This window comes from Lissotriton vulgaris, chromosome 1_1, assembly GCF_964263255.1.
Source record: "Lissotriton vulgaris chromosome 1_1, aLisVul1.2, whole genome shotgun sequence".
NCBI classification, from domain to species: domain Eukaryota; kingdom Metazoa; phylum Chordata; class Amphibia; order Caudata; family Salamandridae; genus Lissotriton; species Lissotriton vulgaris.
This window is the reverse complement of record NC_141685.1, coordinates 1,033,246,631-1,033,263,362: the sequence shown is the minus strand read 5'-3', so window position 1 is coordinate 1,033,263,362 and position 16,732 is coordinate 1,033,246,631. Positions and strand designations below refer to the sequence as shown.

At 42.3% G+C, this 16,732-nt stretch overlaps 1 protein-coding gene across 1 annotated transcript in view; it reads left to right on the top strand.

Moving 5' to 3' along the window:
- The window catches only part of LOC147748466 (A.superbus venom factor 1-like), a 276,161-nt gene that overhangs the window by 27,607 nt on the left and 231,822 nt on the right, over nt 1-16,732 (top strand). Inside the window, exon 4 of the mRNA XM_086962077.1 lies at nt 13,103-13,173. Coding sequence (XP_086818203.1) covers nt 13,103-13,173 — 71 coding nt within the window. The remainder of the gene's footprint in view (nt 1-13,102; nt 13,174-16,732) is intronic.

Genomic DNA, 16,732 nt, shown 5'->3' with positions numbered 1-16,732 from the left:
ATTCCAGTGGCACGGAGAGCACGGGACTCACGTCTGAGCAAACCCGTCCCACTCGGGGTTACCATTGCAAAAACAACAATTAATGGACGGAATGTTGCACAATTGCAAAACATTCACCCCCAGTCACAGATCTGGGTTTAATCCATCGTTATTTTGCTCACCACACCACCCCAGTTCAGACATGGCCATATGCAAATCAGTCTTGACTCTGTGCCTCATGGGAACAGTCCAGCCCGAACTGCGAAGCTTTGTCTTCCCTGGACCGTAATCAAGCGGGGAACAACCTTTACAACAAAGGTTTTACAACGCGGTACTGTTACCACGCAAATTTTACAACGCAAGTTGTTACAACGACTTGCGCTGGGGGCGCTCCAGAATAGTAAATAGTTTAATTTACTATCCACCTCCTTCCCTACTATCTACGGGGACTGGAGCTGGAATAGTAAGTTAAAATATTTACTATCCAGCACCCCCAACGCAAGTTGTTGTAACGACTTGAGTTGTAAAAGTTGCGTAGTAACGGCACGCGTTGTAAAAGTAAGCGTTGTAACGTCGTACATCCGAGTCAAGCTACCTAGGACCGGTTTATGGCTATCAGTCGTTATCAGCCAGGATAGCTTGATTCCAGTGGCATCGAGAGCACGGGACTCACGACTGAGCATACCCGTCCCACTCTGGGTGACAATGGCAAAAACAACAATTAATGAACGGAATGTTGCACAATGGCAAAACATTCACCCCCAGTCACAGATCTGGGTTTAATCCATCGTTATTTTGCTCACCACACCACCCCACTTCAGACATGGCCATATCCAAATCAGTTTTGAACCATTGCCTCATAGGAACAGTCTAGCCCGAACTGGCAAGCCATGTCTTTCCTGGACCTTAATCAAGCATCCTGGGACCGGTTTCTGGCTCTCAGCCGTCATCAGCCTGGCTAGCTTCATTCCAGTGGCATGGAGAGCACTGGACTCACATCTGAGCAAACCTGTCCCACTCGGGGTGACAATTGCAAAAACAACAATTAATGGACGGAATGTTGCACAATTGCAAAATATTCTCCCCCAATCACAGATCTGGGTTTAATCCATCGTTATTTTGCTCACCACACCACCCCAGTTCAGACATGGCCAGATGCAAATCAGTCTTGACGCTGTGCCTCATGCGAACAGTCTAGCCCGAACTGCGAATCCATGTCTTCCCTGGACCGGAATCAAGCAACCTAGGACCGGTTTCTGGCTATCAGTCGTTATCAGCCAGGATAGCTTGATTCCAGTGGCATGGAGAGCACGGGACTCACCTCTGAGCATACCCGTCCCACTCGGGGTGACAATTGCAAAAACAACAAGTAATGGACGGAGTGTTGCACAATGACAAAACATTCACCCCCAGTCACAGATCTGGGGTTAATCCATCGTTATTTTGCTCACCACACCACCCCAGTTCAGAGATGGCCATATGCAAATCAATCCTGGCCCTGTGCCTCATGGGAACAGTCGAGCCCGAACTGCCAAGCCATGTCTTCCCTGGACCGGAATCAAGCATCTTAGGACCGGTTTCTGGTTATCAGCCGTCATCAGCCAGTCAACTGTTGTTTTTGCATTTGTCACCCCGAGTGGGACGGGTATCCTCAGACGTGAGTCCCGTGCTCTCCATGCCACTGGAATCAAGCTATCCTGGCTGATGATGGCTGATAGCCAGAAACCGGTCCTGAGATGCTTGGTTCTAGTCCAGGGAGGACCTGGCTTGTCAGTTTGGTCTGGACTGTTCCCAAGGGGCACAGGGACAAGACTGATTTGCATATGGCTGGGTTCAAACTGGAATGGCATGGTGAGCAAAAAACGATGGATTTAGGCCCAGATCTCTGTACTGGGGTGAATAAATGATATTGTTCTGCATTCTGTCCATCAACTGTTGTTTTTACGACATTAAGATATGTTGCACTGATCTTTAGGAGTATATAACTTTTCATAAAAATCCCCCCAAAAAACTATTTCCTGGGTATGGAATTTCCTAGAACCACTCTGACATAGGAAATCTGGACAGCTTTGACACTAGTGTTCTGGTATTTTAAGGTGGCAGCCAACAACTTACCAGCTCTATTTTGTAACAACAAATGTCGAGATTTTTGAGCATTTACACCAATATAAGCCCTTTTAGTGAATATATAGTTGAAAGAGTATTTCAGATTCTTGATATCTTGTAGGAAAGACGCATCATTAGAACTTCTATATAGCACCTCCTTACATTTGATCTCATCTCCTAAAGACTGCAGCGACTTTCTAATTTCACTATTCCTTTTTGACATTTTTTATTAATATGACCCCGAAGAGTACATGTAAATGCATCCTAAAAAACAATAGGGGAATTCACTGAAGACACATTATCTTTGAAGAAGTTATCAATCTCCTCATTAAGTTCTTTAACTTCATCCTCATCATCTAAAATCTCTGTACTGAGACGCTAAGTACGAGGACCACTTTTATCCATAAGATTAAGGACAGTCAATGAGACCGCTGCGTGATCAGAAACGACTATTGGATGAATCATAACATTTTTGGTATGTTTTAAAAGAGCAGCATCAACTAGAAGATAATAGATACGAGAAACTAGAATGTGGAGAGGAGAAATATGTAAAATCACTACCCGTAGGAGTATACAATCTCCAAGCATCAACAAGCTGATGAGAAGAACACATATTGAGCAATTGTTTATGTGACCTAGGGGGACGAAATTTAAAAGCAGTGTGGTTATCTAACATAGGATCCAAAGGCAAATTAAAATCACCGCCAACAATAGGTCTAGCATTTAAAGGAGTGTCAGAGCTTTTTATTTATGGAATGCCAAAAGAGTTGATCATCAATGTTAGGGGCATATATATTCATAATATTTAAATCATCCGAACCACTGGACAAGCGAGAAAGCAACCATCTACCATTAGTATCATGCTCAGCAGTGACAATAGATAGACCAGAGTTTATGGAAATCAAAGTCACAACCCCGTTCTTCTTACCAGAGGCTTCAAAACAAGCAACATCAAGAACCCACTCCTTCTGCAAAAGCAAAGCTTCTTTAAACCTATCTTGATTTCCTGAAGTCGAACAATATCACCATACAATCTTTTGCAATAGTCTAGGATCTTAGCACTCTTAACAGGGTGATTCAGCCCATGCACATTAAGTGAGACTACATTTAGACCAGACATAGATAAACATAAGACAACTCAGATAAAAACATCTGAAAAAAAGAGAAGACAATCCAACAGGTTATCAGATATAGGGGTAAATGGAAAGCAAGAGAAACGTAAAAAATGTACAGAAGTCCCTAAAGAAGGAAAGATAAAGAGAAGGGAAGTAAAGACTAGAAAAAAGAAAGAAAAAAGTACTCCAAAGAAAAAAGGAGCCTAAAAAAGAAGAACCTCACAAAGGGATGTCTTTAAAAGACACTCTGCATGGGGAAAATAACATGGAGGAGCAACCACAGAGTGGACACAATGCAGTCCACCCTAAAATAGAAATTCATTAATCAGTGGAACAACAAAATAAATGGTAATGTATAGAATATCATCAATAATCTATCAATAGGAACAAAAATTCAAGTACCAAAAAATACATATAACATATTTAAAGAATGACCAACTTGTTATCATGTCTGAAATAGAGAAGTGAGACAATTATATCAGATAAATATTAAATAAAGGTATTATAAATAACAATATTAGATCATATAAATAACAGCCAAAGGCATAATAAATACTCATAAGTGGCATAATAAATAGAAAATTGAAGGCATATTAAATACCAATATAAAACGTTATAAGTCACAAACCGCTAATGTATCCAACACTACAAAAAATTGATAGTATCTATGAAAAAATACTAGATTATATGAAAGATTAAGAAGTAAGTAGCAAGTAAAAAACAAAAATACAAATTCTATATAATATATCATATTTGATGAGTGATCAACATATTATCATATCCTAAAAAGAAAAGTGAGATAATAATATCATATAACTATCAACTAAAGGCATTAGAAATAGTAATATTAGGTAATATAAGTAACAACCTAAGGCATAATAGATACATAAATGCGGTGTACCAAATGGAAATTGCAGTAATTTAACAGCAAATTGATACTAAGGTATATGGAAAAAAAGAAGTGAATAGCATAATCCACATAAGATGTAATACATGACTTAAGTATATACATAATGAAAGCAAGGAAAAATCAAGATAATAAATACATTCTTATATAAAAAAATTACACAAACAAAGCGCAGATGAATATAAAAAAAACAATAATGGACAAAAAAATTGATGAAAAATGGACACTCACCAGCATAGAAACAAAGAAAAAGAGGAGGAAAAAGTCAAACAAAATAGAGTATAAACTTACAGGGAGCATGAATAAAGGACAAACGAACAAAGATAGAGAAAGAATGATGAAAGTGAAAAAGAAAAAACCCATATATCATTAGCATTAAAAAAGTGAGAAAAAAAGCCAAAAGAAGACCAACTATCTAGAAATGTATCAATAAGAACCTGAAACAGTAAGATGTGTTCATAAAGAACAGCAATTACAACAGTAACAATCTTACACAGCGTAATTACCATTCACAGAAGAACCTTGAAAACCAATAATAATTACACACAATAAGGCCAGCCACAAAAAGCAGGGAACCATCTTGTCAAAAAATGAAGATCATTAAAGACGAGAAATACCAAGGATAGAGTCAGAATCCATCTGTGATTCAGATTGATTGTCCAAAAATGTTGAAAGCTCAGAGGTTCATAAAAAATATGCGTACGACCTTTGAAAGTTATTCTGATCCTTGAAGGACCTGCGAATGAAAATGGAATATGCAAATCTATGAGTCTTCTGCGTAGATTTAGAAAACCTTCACGACGAATGATGGTATCTTCGGCAAAATCGTATTATATTGATATTCTGTGACCTTCTCATTTTATTGCTTTATTCTTCCTCATTTGAGCAAAAATTTGCTCAGTATGTTGATGTCTAAGAGGTTTAAAAATTAGCGGTCTAGCAGAAGACAAAGTTTTAGGCTTAAAAGTCAGAACACAATGAGCACGCTCTTTACCAAAATCTTTGTGAAATGAAATATTCAGAACATTTGGGAGCCAATTAAGCAAATATTTCAACACTGAAGGAGCAGACTTCTCACAGTCTTCCGGTAATCCAAAAATAAGCAGGTTACTTCTGCAAATTCTGTCTTCCTGCTCAGTTAGGTCTCTTCTTATTGAGGCTAAGGAACGCTCCAAACTTTGAACATGTTTAGTTTACTTATTTGTAAAGTCTTCCACATTACTTATTCATACCTCAGCATTGGAGTTACGCAGAGAAAGATTCTTGAGGTCATTTCGAATTGCCACCACCTCAGCTTGAAGCAAATATGTGTTTGTTTTGGTGCTTTGTGCTATATCATGCACAGAGCTAAGTTTGAGTAGGATGGTGTCTAAGGTAGAGGTAGGATCAATATTACCCTTAGCTGGTAAATCCGGGTGGGTGAGTTTTGTTTAGACTTCTTCAGATTTCCCTTAGAATCTCTGTCTTTGGAAGTGACCCCCATGCCTTCTGCCATTGGAAGCAAATATAGTAGCTACACAAGCAGGCTGCAAATGCGTGGATGTAGCGTAGAGTACAAGAGTACAGGGTAATGTTAAATATTACTGAAGAGAAAATGGAGTAATAATGCTTGAAAGGTCGGGGACCAAAACGACTGTAAGATACATGCCAGTTCAACAAGAATGAAGGAAGGTTCCTTTTGCAAATAGATCATATGCAGCATGAAAGAAAAAGAAATGTGAATCCAAAAATGTGAGAGGCTTACACATCCCACATACCAGAGACAATAATTCAAAGAAGGATGACACACAACGACAATCCTTTAACAGGCGGGTGAGACACCTTAGAAGGCCGACCAATGTTTAATTATAGAGAGAAAAATAAATTAGACCATGCACAGCCAGCAAAAATCAAGACAGGCTCCAAAAGCTTAAAATAGAGCACAAGACATGCTGTTTGTATGAAATTATAGCACCAGAGAAGCGCAGCCAGCTGAATAATGAGGCACTAATGAGGTACTATAAGTTCCGGAAGAATCCTGTCAGCAGCTGCCATCTTGTGAGAATGCTGAAAAAATATAATCTTGACCCTCAAGAAGCTTCCGAACAAGATAAATAGAGGTATAAAATAGGGCATGACAATACCTCATGCAGCGCAGAGGAAGTGAGCCTTAGGTCCAAGCAGGTAGGTCAAAAGGTTTCATACCAACAGTCTCTGTAGCCATGAGACCGCGGTGCCGACCGCCATTTTACAGAACCCGCATGAGGAAAAAGTTGCTGATCACTGCTTCACACAGGGAAGCACCCCAAGACTTCAGCAAGCTCTCCCAAATGCTCAATAGATGTTCCGCCACACAAGGCTGTAAGTTGGTGAATAAAAATTACTCAAACAGCATCGTAATCAAAGCGCCTGCAGCAGAATATGCGCACCGCTCTCTTTTTACTATTTTGCGCTATCACTACCCTAGTGGCCCCTTTTTCTATCAACCACACCACGTCTTCACCTCATCTGCTTATATGGCTTCAAATCGTATTAAGTCTGAAATCAACTGCTTCAAAGTCATTTATCCCCCTTACATGTCCAAAACAGAAGCTAAACGGTTCAAGCATAACATCATTGAACAATTTCCAGATTCCCTCTTTGTTGACCAATTCCATAATGGACGCCTAGGAATGATCAAAAATGACTTCATTTTCTTCACTAATGACATCCCTTCCTGGTCCTCCAGCTTCTTCAATTCCTTCAACGTCTCCTCCTCTTCTTTCCCGCATTGGAAGGAGTTAAACATGTCTCCATCTGCTTGCTTTAATGGTTTTCTCATTATTACACTTTATAACAAGGGTACTGTCATGATCCAAGCTTCTGACTCCTGTCTCTCTCTCTTTGACCACATCTTCCACTCCCTTCGTCCCACCCCTACAACTACTATCTCTCTAGATTCTTCCTCTTCTTCTTCTTCTAGCTTGTCTACTTTCTCCCTTTCTCCCCCCTGGACCCCCACACATTCTTTCAGACCGCTCTCCCGGGAGTCACAGGTCGACCCCTTATTCCCCTCTTCTCTCGTTCACTCCCCTTCCATTCTGTCCCGTTCCCAACTGGACCTCCCCCTTACCTCGTTTGCTTTACACCCCACTCCACGTCTACATCCTGCTTCTCCCCATTATTCCACTGCCTTCTCCCACCCCCCATCTCCCCTATTCCTACCCATTTCCACCCTTCTTACAATCTGAACTACCGTTCAACTCGTCTCCCCCTCCCTCCCCTCTTCTCCTCCCCAATTTCCGCTCTTCCCCTTTCCTTGTACCTTCAATTCTGTTCTTACACCTCACATCTCTCTACTACCTTTACCTCCCCATGCCTCACATCCCTGCCTCCCCTATTTTTAATTCCATCATCTTCCCTCCCACTGACCTTACACCTCCCATCCCTTCACAACTTACACTCCCCCTATGCTTCCCAACCCTGTTTCCCCTCTTGATAATTCCTCCCTCTTCCCTCCCTTTGACCGCACAGTCCATCACTCCTCCCACAACTTTCATTTTGCTCAACCCCCCCACTCTACCTGGTGGCTTTACCCCCACCTTCACCTTTCATTACCCATGGTACCCGGCCTGCACCCTCTCTCTTCACCCATTCTTGTGGCCTTTATTTGACCTCCCTCTCTCCCCTACCTGTACAGCCCCTTCTCCTCTCATCTCACCGTATCCATGGCCTTCCCATAGCACCACCCCTCCCCCTCCTCCTCCCGCCTTCCATTTCTACTTTTCAATTTTCTCCTCCTATGTATGATCTCTATTCTTCACCTTTGCTCAACACCAGTAAAAATTTCACTGTAACTCCATACACTCCTTTTTATCACCATCTTCCCCCCTCAGACCCTTACATCACAACTCTCTCTCCAGTCCCCCACAGCCTACTGTTCTCCTTCGCCTACTTCACTTCCTCCCCCACCTTCGATACTTGCACCTCAACACTCACCCCAGCCCCCCACTTCCTCCTGTCCTCCTTCGCCCAGGCCACTCTCTCCCTTAACCATAGAGCCACCCTTCACTCCGTGCTCAGCACACCTCTCTCTGGAAACTAAACTTGATTCTCTCATCTCTTCCATTTCCCAGCTTGAAGCGCCCATTTCACTCTTATGTGCTAAGATATCCACCTCCACGAATAACCTCCCGAGGAGTTCCTTGCTCCCACGCCTCAATAAAGCCAACCACTGTCTGTCCTCCACAGAGATCACCAACTTACTGGCTACCTACAAGACTATCAACGCCAATTCCCCTCCACTCGCCTCTCCTAACAATTCTACTCAATTTACCATTCAGACCATCTCTTCCGTCAGAACTTACCAGCCTCCCCCACAAGGGGCACCCTCATTCAAGAATCTAATCTCTATCCCCCCTATCAGTCCAGACACTCACATCACCAAAACAGTTGCATCAGAGCTACACTGTATGCTCCATAACTTAAGATCTGCAACCAAATACACACTGGAAATCTCTGACACTATCACCCACCACAATCTCGACATGCTCATTCTCACTGAGACCTGGCTTAATGACTCCTCTCACACTTCATTTGATCTTTTGATACCTACTGACTAATCTATCTTCCGAAACGACAGAACAGACAAGATAGGGGAAGTTGTTGCGATTATCTTCAGAAGCTCCCTCCAAATGAAAGCCTTTCCCACTATCCTCTTTCACACCTGTGAATGCCTTTCCCTAGAACTCCAAGTTCATCATGGCTCACCTTTCAAGTTCCATGCCATTTACCACCCCCATAGTAATTGCTCTTCCTTCATTTAGGAACTCACCGACTTCATTAGAGACCAACATTCACAAAGCGACAAGCAGATCTTCCTAGGTGATTTCAATCTCCACTGGGTCTCAGTGGATGACTCGGCTGCCAACAAGCTTGCAACCTTTTCTCTCAGCTAACGATCTTGTCCAATACAGCTCGGAAATTACACACGACAAGGGCTCAATTCTAAACCTTGTTATTTCTAAATCAGACCAGCTTACCACTGCTCCCCCATCTGTGTAGACTGGTCTGACCATTTCCTCATTCCCTTCCGTTTTCACCTCTCGCACGTTATAACTCTCAGCCAACCTAAAAGAGCCACTACTTGTTTCTGCAACACAAAAAACATTGATCTTGGGACTCTATGTGACTCTGCGATGTGTTCACTTCCAAGTCTAGACCCCAATAAGGATGTTAACGATCTCACTCCCCATTGCCTATCAATCCTTGCAGTCGAAATCGACAAGGTTGCTCCACTACAAAGCAAAAGGAAAAGACCCACCGCATCAGCTCCTTGGTTCAATAAAGCTCTCTATGACAAAAGGAAAACCCTTAGAATCTTGGAGAAGCATTGGAGACAATATCCATCCACCTTCAACCTCTCCCTTTTACGTTTAGCAAGATCCAAATACCACAAGCACATCTTCCAGGAAAAAACATCACATTTCAGATCCCTCCTCGACACAGCTAAAAACAGACCCAAAAAACTTTTCAACCTCATCAAAAACCCAAATTGTTCTCCCCAATCCATCAAGTCTGAAGATGCTTCAAAGAGAGCAACTGAGTTCGCTATATTCTTTGATCAAAAGGTAAAATCTCTGGTGGAACAAGTCACCCACCCCACCCCCATTGAGGAGCAAAAATCCTTAGTCACTTGGCAGAACTTTGCCGCCATCTTGGAAGATGATCTCCTCAAATGCATTCTCTAAACCAAACCCTCCAACCATTCTTCTGACCCCATACCCAGTGGCATCACCACTGAGTTCTATACCAACACTCCTACTGGACCAGGCTAGTCAATCTCTTCCTCAGTCAAGGCTCCCTCCCAGTTGTTCTCAAAACAGGACAGGTTACCCCTTCTAAAAAAAAAACCTCTGCAGATGCGAACAACCTCAATAACTTCCGCCCCATCACCAATCTCCCTTTTCTTTTAAAGATCACAGAAAAATGCGTTGCAAAACAACTTTCCCAACACATTATGGACAATCTCCTCGACATGTTCCAGTCTGGCTTTATTCAAAATTGCAGCACTGAAACAGCCCTGCTGCGAGTGATCGATGATGCGCTGCATATTCTCGATTCGGGGTAATCGTTCCTTCTCATTCTTCTTGACCTCTCTGCAGCCTTTGATACTGTTAATCACAACACCCTCCTTAACACTCTTTAACAGAGAATGGGCGTGGAAGGTACAGTCCTCAAATGGTTTGCCTCCTTCCTCTCGTACAGATCCCAAATGATCAAGATTGCGAACAGTCTCTCGTCTCCATTGGTGGTTGTTCAAGGCATCCCTCAAGGTTCTATCCTTGCTCCCACTCTGTTTAATCTCTATTTGGAACCATTAGGGAACCTCCTAAGCAAATCTGGAATCCTCTGCCATCTCTATGTGGATGACACCCAAATCTACCTCAAGGTGTCTTCCTCTCATGATCTCTCACTACTCAACTCTACTCTCAACTCTATTCACAACTGGATGTTAGTTCACCAACTCATTCTCAATCCCTCCAAAACGGAATTCCTCCTCTTATCTAGCTCTCTCTCTCCGCCTCCTGTTCAATCCTGGATGGATCAGTTGAATTTACTCAACAGTAAACCCGTAATTGTGGACTGAGCTAAATCCTTAGGTGTCATACTTGACAAAAGACTCAACCTAATCCCACACATCTATTCCATTGCTAAGAGCGCACGTTATCAGCTGCGCTTTCTATGGGGGACTTGACGGTACTTCCCGGAGAAAGACCTAAAAAACTTGGTCCAATCGCCAGTTCTCTCTAAACAGGATTATTGTAACTCTCTTCTGACTGGACTTCGCAAATCTCACCTCTTCCCCCTCAAATCCGTCCTCCATTCAGCAGCTCGCTTCATTTCAGGGTCCAAACGAAGTGACCACATCACTCCTATCCTGTCTTCTCTCCGATGGCTTCCCATCAAGGGGAGAGCCATCTACAAAACGGCGTGCATCACCCACAAAGCTTTGCACTCTTCCTCCCCTCGCTATCTGGCGAATAAACTGAAATTGTCTGGAGTGTCAAGACCTTCTCGGAATGCAGAAAAGTTCCTCCTTGAGCCCCCCTCCTTCAAAAGGGAAAAACTGATGGCGCAATCGTTCTCAGGTAATGCAGTGAGAATATGGAACTCACTTCCTCCATCACCTCCATCCAGATCTTCAAAGCGGACCTCAAATCTCTTCTATTCCAAAGACACTTTCAGAACTAATTCCCTCCTTCTTAGACCCCGCCAGGAAGTTCTTTAGTCGTTGTAACTTTGTCATATATATGTATATTTTTGTTTGCACATTCTGTGCTTGCTGTGTTATTGTATTCCTTTTGCCTGCGTTGTTTTGATTCTATGGCCTAATATTTTTCGCCAGGAAGTTCTTTAGCCATTGTTAATTTGTCACATTTACTCATAGATTTTTGTATGTACTTTCTGTGTATAATAATGTGTGCCTTTTGCCTGCGCTGTTTTGACTCTATGGCCTGCCACTTCTGTTTGTTCCATTCCTGTAACAGTTCTCTCATGTAACGTAACTGGTTCCATTGTACTTTGCTCTGACACCTTCGGGTAAAGTCTGCGCTTTATAAAAATGCATAAAATAAAATAAGTGGTCGGACTGAGCTCACGAAAGCGCGGCCATCTTGATTGCGCGCTAAGCCATGCCCCCGTGAGCTATAGAACTTCAAGGAGTTGCTAAGAAGCCTGATGAAATGTGAGAAAAATGGTCAGAGTGTCTAGCAGCTGAGTGTCATCAGCAGATGAGAGTGCCTTGAAGTCAAACATCCATTAGGGGATACTACCAATCCCTGTGGTAATCCACAGGTCAAATGAATTTCCATCGATATTAGGAGGAAGGGCTACCGCCTAACTATGTCCTCTAAAAAAGAAAGTGAACCTTTCAGAGGCTGAGCTAGCACTCACAAGACAATCAGCAAGATGAGCTCATTGACTGCATTAAAAGCTGCAGAAAGGTCCAACTTTAGCTAACCACAGGCGAGACTGTCAGTTCATCAAGGGCTGCTAGTAACACGATGTATGTGCTATACCTTGCTCAGAAATCTGCATGTGTTCAGTCCGAGGCCCTAAGAGATTCAAAAGTGCTAGAAACCGATTGGGTAGTTCCTGGAAGTAAACTGATTAGTCCCCAAGACATGCACTAATGTTGTTATCACCCGGTAGACCATTTAAGGCAGACCTGTTGCCCTTTTTCATTTCACACCTTCTTTCAAAACGAGTGATTAAGTTTCCTGTACCTAAACAGTGCGGTCCCTTTAACACAATCTCCAGGCATGTAAGGGTGTTGTGCAATGACCATGGCATGCAGATTTCACGCACAGACGAATGGTGCCTCATAAATTCATGCGACATAAGGAAGGAAGTTACACTTTAGATGTACAGAAAAGGAGTAAAATAAAACAAAAAGGAACGCTTGTTTAGGAAAAAATAATTCCAGGGTATGGGGAGTGACTGCATGGAGAAGCGAGGAGAGTTTTCCTTCTGCTGCCAATGAAATGGGTAGAGGAAAAAATTCCGGCAGCGGGAGAGCTGCCTTGAGCAGCTGAATGCGAGTGGAGAGGAGTGGTAAAAAGGAGAGCTCTCACTGGCAGGGAGGAGGAGGTGCTTCGGCTCCCTGTGGCGAGGTTGGCGAGCATGAACATACAGATGGCAACTTGTACAGGTGACACGGAGGCACCAGATGCAAAATGATATTTTGCCAGGAGTGCTGAAAATGAGCTCACTTCAGCCGCGGATGCAAAAATGTATGTTCAGGCCACGGACAGACATTAAACCCGCTCCTCCTCCTCCATGGTATGAATTTGTGCATGCTTTAACAGACAAATATTTTTAATCTGTAAGTAATGGTGCCGTTTTTTCCAAAATCCAACCTCTTTTATTATTACTCCACTCTATATCTGTCTGAGTGCCCTGCTTTGTTCTGTGTGATTGCATGCCATCAAAGTGTGGGACCTGAGCTCGACATCTCTCTTTTTTTTATCTGCAGTATATTATCGATTATTCACTATGGGTGGCAAACTCCAACCAGTCAGCAGAACAGTCATTGTTGAATTTGAGGTAAGATGTCCACCAGCCTGAGAATAATATTCAATTTTTAAAGCTCTGGCCCTGCTGACACATTGCTGTTGTACGTGCTATAGCAGTACATGTAGAACTAGGACACTGACACGAGTTCCACTTTATATAAAGGGCTTCCACATCTCCCGGGGAAGTACAGACAACATGAGATGCACGGGAATGAAGTACGGAACAGAGCAATCATACAGTGCACAGTTGTTCAAGGGCTTTCAATTCAATTCAATAAGACTTTATTTCGGATATATTTCAATCCATAAAAGCACAAATTCAATAAACATTTCATAGTTAAAATCGCAGTTTCTTGAGGACAAATAGTACATATTTCATTAAAAACAGATAGTACAAATTTCATTGAGTAAGTAGGCGAAATCATAATTAAAGTGCAGGTAGTACCGAATTTACAACAAGGTGCGTAAGTTCGTCACCCTTCAGAGATATATAGTCACTCGTCTAGGCACTTTCTTATTTTCACAGTTAATTTTAAAAATTCTATCACCTGAAGAACACTATCACTGTGCAAAAGCTGTAAATACATGAGTGCAGGTCTTATTTGATTAAAATTCAGTTTCTTTAAAAGGGTGACAAGATAGCGCTTTCAAGGGCTTTCCTCTTACAATACAATTGACGGGGGCTGTGTTCAGCAAAAGCACTCTTGTTTATTCATTTATTATTTATTCAATGAACTGTAGAATGAGCAATGATCTGTCAAGATGTTTTCCACAGGTTTCTTTTAAAGTTGATGGCTTTCATGGTAGTCAACAATGACGTACCATACAACCTACACTTGTCGCTCATTTGGGCTCTAATGCCCTAGCAAGTTTTTCAAGGCTTAATTAGTCATATACTGATCTTCCCCACACATGATGGTGTCCATTCATGTCTACGTCTGTCGTATTCACTGGAGAGGGAGAAGGTTTTGCAATTTAAGAATTTCCTATGAGGTTATTCCTAACAAAGAGGACAGACTCACCTAATAGAAGATTTATTTGCTCAGGAAACGTCATAGAACTAGATTCACTTAATAGAAGATTTATTTGCTCAGCAAACGTCTTCTGAGAACTTACTGTACCTGCTTATTAGGCCTGTATGGAAATGTACATTGTTTGCTTGAAGGGGCACAAGGGCTTTCTAGAACCAATAGGCATGTACTACAGACATGTACTCAGGGTAGACAGGACCAAAGAGGTTCCCACAGCTACAGTTTACACCATATTTGAATTCATATCCCTTTTACCTGTTTCCTGATGTTATACATCACATGACAATTGCAAAAATAACAGTTGATGGACAGAATGCAGAACAATGTCATACATTCACCCCAGTACAGAGATCTGGGCATAAATCCCTTGTTTTTTTGCACTCCACCCCACCCCAGTTCAGACATGGCCATATGCAAATCATCCTTGACCCTGTGCCTCATGGGAACAGTCCAGCCCGAACTGCCAAGCCATGTCTGTCCTGGACCGGAATCAAGCATCCTAGGACCGGTTTCTGGCTGTCAGCCGTCTGCAACCAGGATAGCTTGACTCCAGTGGTGTGGAGAGCATGGGACTCACGTCTGAGCATACCCATCCCACTCGGGGTGACAATTGCAAAAATAACAGTTGATGGACAGAATGCAGAACAATGTCATACATTCACCCCAGTACAGAGATCTGGGCCTAAATCCATAGATTTTTTGCACTCCACACCACCCCAGTTCAGACATGGCCATATGCAAATCAGCCTGGACCCTGTGCCTCATGGGAACAGTCCAGCCCGAACTGCCAAGCCATGTCTTTCCTGGACCGGAATCAAGTATCCTAGGACCGGTTTCTGGCTATCAGCCGTCTTCAGCCAGGATATCTTGACTCCAGTGGTGTGGAGACCATGGGACTCACGTCACATGACTTCATCATGGTGCCCCATTTATCTGCAAATTCACACATGCACCCTGTAGGGCAGTAGGGTCTAGGTGAGACCTTATGTTATAAGCATGGGTATGAGTGAAAGGGGGTCTCTGCGCTTCATGCTGATCTGCGGTATTCTGACCAGCTCCCATTCCTCCACTTAGTGCTTCATTAAGACATGGCAGGTTCATCCTCTGGTGTCTTAAAGATGATGGCTGCAGTCTCATAAAATGTTCACTCATTTCTACAGGTCCTAGTACACTGCCTCAAGTACGTACCAGCCTCTCTATACGCTTGTACAGAATGCAAGACGTATTTACCGCTGGCTCTTTTTATTTCCAGTGTCTCAGAAGCAGCTCTCATTTCTTCTATAATGCTCTTTTCTATTGTGTCAGATGTGCTTACTTCTAACTTTTCCACTGATTATGATTTGCATGCATTTCCATAACCTTGTCACATCCTCAGAAGTACTCTCAACTGGCTCCATATCCTTGTCTATTGCCTTCCAGAAACTCGCATCTAGTTCCACATGTTTGTTAAATACCTTTGCTGTACTCACATCTGGCTTCATCAACTTGCCCAGTGCTTTCAGTCTACTCTGGCTCGATATACTTATCCAGTGCTTGAGATATACTAATATGTAGCGCCATAGCCTTATCGGTACTTCAGAGGACACAAATCTATGCGAGGTCCATATTTTAATACAAACAGAATTATTATAAAATTCAAAATGTGATACAATTGTTTTCATACCGGCTTATAAATAAATAACACCACTTACTGATCTACACAGCAACCTAATTCATAGTTCAAAAGTAAAATCATTCTATCAACACATTACACCACCCCCTGCTTTCATGCGCCATCCCTTCCTTGATGCCTTTAACGACCTATTTGAGCATCACAATTATTAACATAACCTTCCCCTTAATACTACAATGTGTAAATTGTTGCGCTTCTCTGAGAAGCAGCCACATTTGTGGTCTTTCCTTTTATTCTTACACACCCAAAAATATATTACCACGTTTCATCGAACCATGCCAACTGGTCTGACTAACCAGCCATGAATCGGGTCCACATTTTTTTAAACTGTGCAGAACCTGAATAGTGAGTGGCATCCAAAACCTCCTTCTGTCTGGCTATTTTCATTCTCCCAATCTACTGTCCTATTGAAGGAATTGATTGTGACTTCCACCTTTGCAGTAGTAGAGCACTAGCCACAAGCATTGAGATGTAGATTAGTTTTTGATGCCTTAAGGTCACTGTTGAAGTAGGGTTGTCCCCTAATAGCACCAGAGAGGAGATGGGAACAATCTGCACTTGCAGATTCACCCCAAGTACTGAAGACTGATTCCCAGAATTCGCATAGGGCTACACAGTCCTGAATTATGTGGGACCAATTTGCTACTCTTCTATTGACTTGCATCTAAAGCATTGGCCTGACAATGCTGGATTCATTTCATGCAGGAAATGTAGGTTTCAGTAGATCAATCACTTCACGTAAAACTGCATTCCTAGCCAATTTGCACCTCACAGCACAGAAAAGTTCAATTTATTGACCTTACTCCAAAATTCTCTGGACAACACAAATCCTTAATCTTTCTCAATTTGTTTTCCGTTTTTGGAAAATATCAGCCTCTTTACATTGA